The sequence below is a fragment of the Camellia sinensis genome, chromosome 13, assembly GCF_055761805.1.
Source record: "Camellia sinensis isolate YWXY chromosome 13, ASM5576180v1, whole genome shotgun sequence".
NCBI lineage: Eukaryota > Viridiplantae > Streptophyta > Magnoliopsida > Ericales > Theaceae > Camellia > Camellia sinensis.
The window spans coordinates 35,317,381-35,322,223 of record NC_138973.1 but is presented as its reverse complement, the minus strand read 5'-3'; the positions used below and the strand labels follow the sequence as shown (position 1 = coordinate 35,322,223).

General features: G+C 39.4%; 1 protein-coding gene across 1 annotated transcript; it reads right to left on the bottom strand.

Annotated features, from left to right (window-relative positions):
* Positions 1-3,580: 3,580 nt before the first annotated feature.
* On the bottom strand, positions 3,581-4,177 carry LOC145805299 (disease resistance protein RPM1-like). The gene is made up of 2 exons (XM_082900415.1): positions 3,934-4,177; positions 3,581-3,789 (listed from the first exon to the last, which is right to left on the bottom strand). Exons 1-2 carry the CDS (start codon positions 4,175-4,177, stop codon positions 3,581-3,583), a joined length of 453 nt encoding a protein of 150 aa, XP_082756541.1.
* Between the last annotated feature and the right edge of the window lie 666 nt (positions 4,178-4,843).

Genomic DNA, 4,843 nt, shown 5'->3' with positions numbered 1-4,843 from the left:
AGGCACGAATCGTGATATGAAACACACCAAATCAACTATTATCAATTATTTGGAATACAAAAATTATGTCAATCATCATCTAGACCAAAACGAAGGCAAATGATTGATTATGAAAAACAAAGAAAAAGAAAAAGATATGGTACTAATCGTGATACTGATCCAATTAAGTGAGAGCACTTTTTCTTTTCACTTTCTTTTTGTAGAAACTTAACTTACCTTTGACCTTGTTTGAGTTCTCAATCACAACTAGAGGGATGTGTGATATTTTCCAGTAATCCCCGCCTTGTACTTCTAACTTAGAAATCAATTTCTTGGACATATCAAAAAATCTAAACATTTGAAGGTTGGTTAGATGTTCAATACCGGAGGGGACCTCCTCTACCAATTCACTATTTGTGATAACTAGAGTTTGAATGTGGGGCATTGCTCCCTCCTCCACTCTCACCCATCTCAATTCTTTTAATTTATAAAGGCTTAAAAAATTAAGCCTTTGAAACCCTATAGCCTTGAAACAAAATCCATTTCCTTCGTAGGCCTGATCAAGTACAAGCTCAGCTAAGTTAGGTAATTCTTGTGGGAATTGCAAAGGATCATCCCTTACTTGCTCCACCTTAAATGTAAAGTGGCAAGGCCATGGACAGAAGGTATCCAATGCGGAAACTTCGTCAAATGTCCATTCAACAGTTGAAGAAATTTAGGAACTGGAGACAAATATTGCAGATCAAGGATCTCATTGTTTTGTGTTGAAGTTACATCTAATTCGCAAAGATTGTTGAGATTCTCAATGGAGGAGCACAAAGTTGCCCCATCTTCTTTTCTTAACTTCACAATGCCTAGAGCCGTTGGATTGGTCAGCCTCCCCAGCTCTTTCACTATGCCACCTCTATTGTCACGCCCTCAAAATAACCCATAATAACCATAACATTAACATGCATTTATAAAAGAAAACGAATCATTTGAGTTATTCATCAGAGTATTCTTATTGAAAGACATCACATGTAACATCCTGCAACATCAAAATAAATGCCCTAAGGGCTTACATCTTTCCAAGCTAACACTTGGACACAAAAAGGATGAGTACTAACTCATTTACAAGTTAAGCCCTAGGCTTGAATGTTTACATGAAATCTCAAAAATAACAAAATAAAACATATAACTAAAGACAAGTCTTCAAAATCCCAAACATCAAATCCTTCCAGGCTAAGTCCGTGGAGGTAGCTTATCACCTGAACCTGAAAATGATGTTCCCATAAAGGGTGAGCCACAGCCCAGTAGAAAAATACTAAACCAAATATAAGCATTGAATAAAGCATTAGCATTCAATAGATGGTTAACCAAGATAATCAATTACATCATTTTACAGTCTCATGACAATATTGTCTAAGACACGTTTTACTTTCCAACTTTATCAATATGGCTCAGAACCTGGCCAAACTTACAACAGTGAACTATATATATTACATTCACATTCTTCCAATGTCAACAAACAGATGAGACTCAGGCTCAAATCAAACACTTCATACTTCCAGTTTGATACACATTTTAGTGCTGTATCAAATAAAACACTTCAATATAAATAAGCACACATAAAAGTGATGCTAATGGAGTCCATCCCCTATCTCCTCCCAAACAAAATCCGGTTTAGAGGTCCATCCCCTATCTTCCCCTAAACCGTGGAGTACATCCCCTATCTCCTCCCACACAAAACAATATATATGCAAATGCAATGCTCAATCAATACACGTATTTTCTGTATTAATGCAATAGTCAAAATTAATGACTTAACCAATGTGATTAGTTTCAGTTATTCCTAATCCACATGCAATGTCTACAACAAACACGACTATCCTCCACCGATAGCCCAAAACAGTTATTTCTAGACTGGAAATAAATATATCAACAATTCAATAGGCGAGTGATTTTAATTATCCAACTACACCATTTAATCAATGAATTCCTCAATTTCATGCATTTAACCAATTTCCCCAATTTCCTTAAATTAATTATACAAATTAATTTATTAATACAACTAGGGTTTTTCCCAAAATTACCAAAGTACTCCCAACATATCAAAATACCAAAACTTAGGACAAAACTTATAGGATGGAGTAGGAAATCCCTACCTTGAAGCCAAGAACTCGAATGGAGAAGATGACGAAAACCAAAGTGCTCCAAACCCAAGATTGTTCAGATTAAACGGAAGCTCTCGACCCACTCTATCTTTTTAACAAAGGGCTTAGGGTAGAAATACACTCTAAGTAGATCAAACCTAAGAGAGAAGGTGTGTAGGGAGAGGGAGAAGACGGTTCTAGGGTTTTAAAATCAAAAAGGAGATGAAAAATGATCTTGAAAGTCGGATCTCGGATTTTTATACCAGTCGCCCCGCTCGAGCGTGGAAACCCCCGCTCGAGCGCCACTCACAGACTCCCGCTCGAGCGGCCAAACTCCCGCTCGAGCGGCGAATGCACTCTCCCAGAAGTTTTTGCAGACAGGTCCCCGCTCGAGCGCCCAACTCCCCGCTCGAGCGTCACTCACGACTTCCCGCTCGAGCGTCCAATCCCCCCGCTCGAGCGGCCAACACTACACAGGACATACTGGATGGGTGTATTCCCCGCTCGAGCGTCCAAACCCCCGCTCGAGCGGACAAGCCAAAATCTGGGCAACTAGACTTGGTTCCTAAGCTCAACCAACCTGCTCCAAATCTTCCCAACACAACCCAAGACTCAAAATAAGAAAATAATGAATGACAACAACAATTATACAATGACGGAATCTACGGAACCTAAGTCCGGATACAATAATCAAATGGGAAAAGACCGGGGTTGCTATATCTATTTCTTTGGTCTGCCTCTATCATGTACAGTTTTTGTAAGGATTACAAGCTTCCTATCTCAAGTGGAGCCTTAAAGCCACTTATATGACCAAATCTATGATGATAGTATTCAACCTCTTTAGTAACAAAGTGATATAATAGGAGATGGCACAATTTTTGAAGCCTTAGGATTTCATCAGGCAACTCAGTCACATAGGTGTCTCGCAGATCTAAGGTCTCTAGGTTCTTAATTTGGGATCATCTTCACTTTTGTTCCCCTCAAGCTTAGATACATGAGAAGGATAATTTAAAAACATCATTAGGTATAGTCTCCAATGGAGTACCTTCCAAATCTAACACCTTTATTAGCCTCAAACCACGTCTAAACAACTCACCCAAGGATGCAATAAGCAATGAACTCGTTGTCCCCAACGCAAATACAGAATGGAGTCAAGAAAAAAGCTCACTATATTCTACATTATCTGAGGTGCTTTGGATCCATAAGCGGCGGACCTTCTCTGGCCACCTTGAGCCCTGTCCACAAACTATTGTTACAATGTTCTGCTCTCTTGCCTTTGAAAGAATAATTTCACGCATCAGGCCGTGAATATGATAACTGCAGGGCCTCTCGTTTGCAAATCTTTGTGCCACTTGAAGCAGGCTCCTATTGAATAGCTCATTGAGGTGGTTGTTTACAGCTTCTTCTGTTGTCATCCTCTCGGTAGCATTCACAAATCCTTCTGTTTTCCAAAGTCCAATTATTTTACATCACATTATCTGTTGACCCTCAGGGAAAATGCTCAAGTACAAGAAACAAGTCTTCAGATAATCAGGTAGATAGTTGTAACTAATAGAGAGTGCTTTTTTCATACTATCTAGTCTGTTGTTGCCCTCTAATTCAGCACCAAGGTTGCAATAAATTATTTCCCATTCGTCTATTACGCTCTGGTCCTTTATAGCCAAAACACCACTTATCACTACAATTGCAAGCGGCAATCCATTAAATTTTTTTAAGAATTTATGGGAAATTTCCTTCAAGTGTGCAGGGCATAAGTTCCCTAAAAAATTCTAGTTGCAAAAAAGTATCCAAGACTCCTCTGCGGATAAGGTGTGGACATTGCCATCAGTTTCATTGCAATAGGTACTAGAAGCTAAATCAGATAAACGAGTTGTAAGAATAACACGACTGCCACAATTGTCATCAGGCAGCACGGATTTGACAGCATCCCAAACATCATCGAAAACAACCACGTACCGCCTTTGTTGTAGAAAATCTTTAACCATACCTTTCAACCTTTTAATGCTCATAGTTTCAACTTCAGATGGGATTGGTTGCGGGATTTCGGTGAAGAGTTGTTGAATCATGTCCTTCATGTGATTTTCAATGTTAATTAACTAGGAAACAGTGAGCCAAGCATGGCTGTTAAAATGTTTCTTCACCGTTTTATCATCGTAGACTTTTTTAACTAGGGTTGTTTTGCCTAATCCTGCCATTCTCACCACAGAAATTGCTTTCAGCCTAGTACCTCCCTCGATTAGCAACCCAATCAATCATCTTTTGGGCTTTTCGATCCCCACCAGCTTTTTTTCTTCAAGTAGAAGCGCATTGCCACAACAATCATACCATTGATTATTAACAATAGTGGACCTTGAGCCTTCTGGTATACCATATCTATCTTGGTATCTCTGACGTCCTTGGGAAATATTGACGACCCTAGACTTGATCCCTTGTACCTCAAAAGCAATTTGGTGGTGAGCTTTTAAAGTCTTGATAAAGTGGGGAATCTTACAAAGAAAGCCACGGAATCCATTGCCATGATGATGTGCAAGGTGAAGCATGAATTTGTCAATAACATCTTCAGTGCCATAAGCAGCATCACGGACTTGTTTGACCCAAACTTTGAGTTCTTGGTCATTTTCTTCCTTAGCATCAGCAACACTGAGGAAAGCTGACATGCACTCGAATTCATCTCTGATGTATTCAATCTCTCCCCGAACTCCGCTCGACAAATTCACCTCTTGTTGGAGGAA

Coding starts and splice junctions, on each gene's coding strand:
- LOC145805299 (XM_082900415.1), bottom strand. CDS start 4,177: ATGATTCAACAACTCTTCACCGAAATCCCGCAACCAATCCCATCTGAA. Junction 3,790..3,933: donor CTATTGCAATGAAACTGATG/GCAATGTCCACA, acceptor TTGCAATTGTAG/TGATAAGTGGTGTTTTGGCT.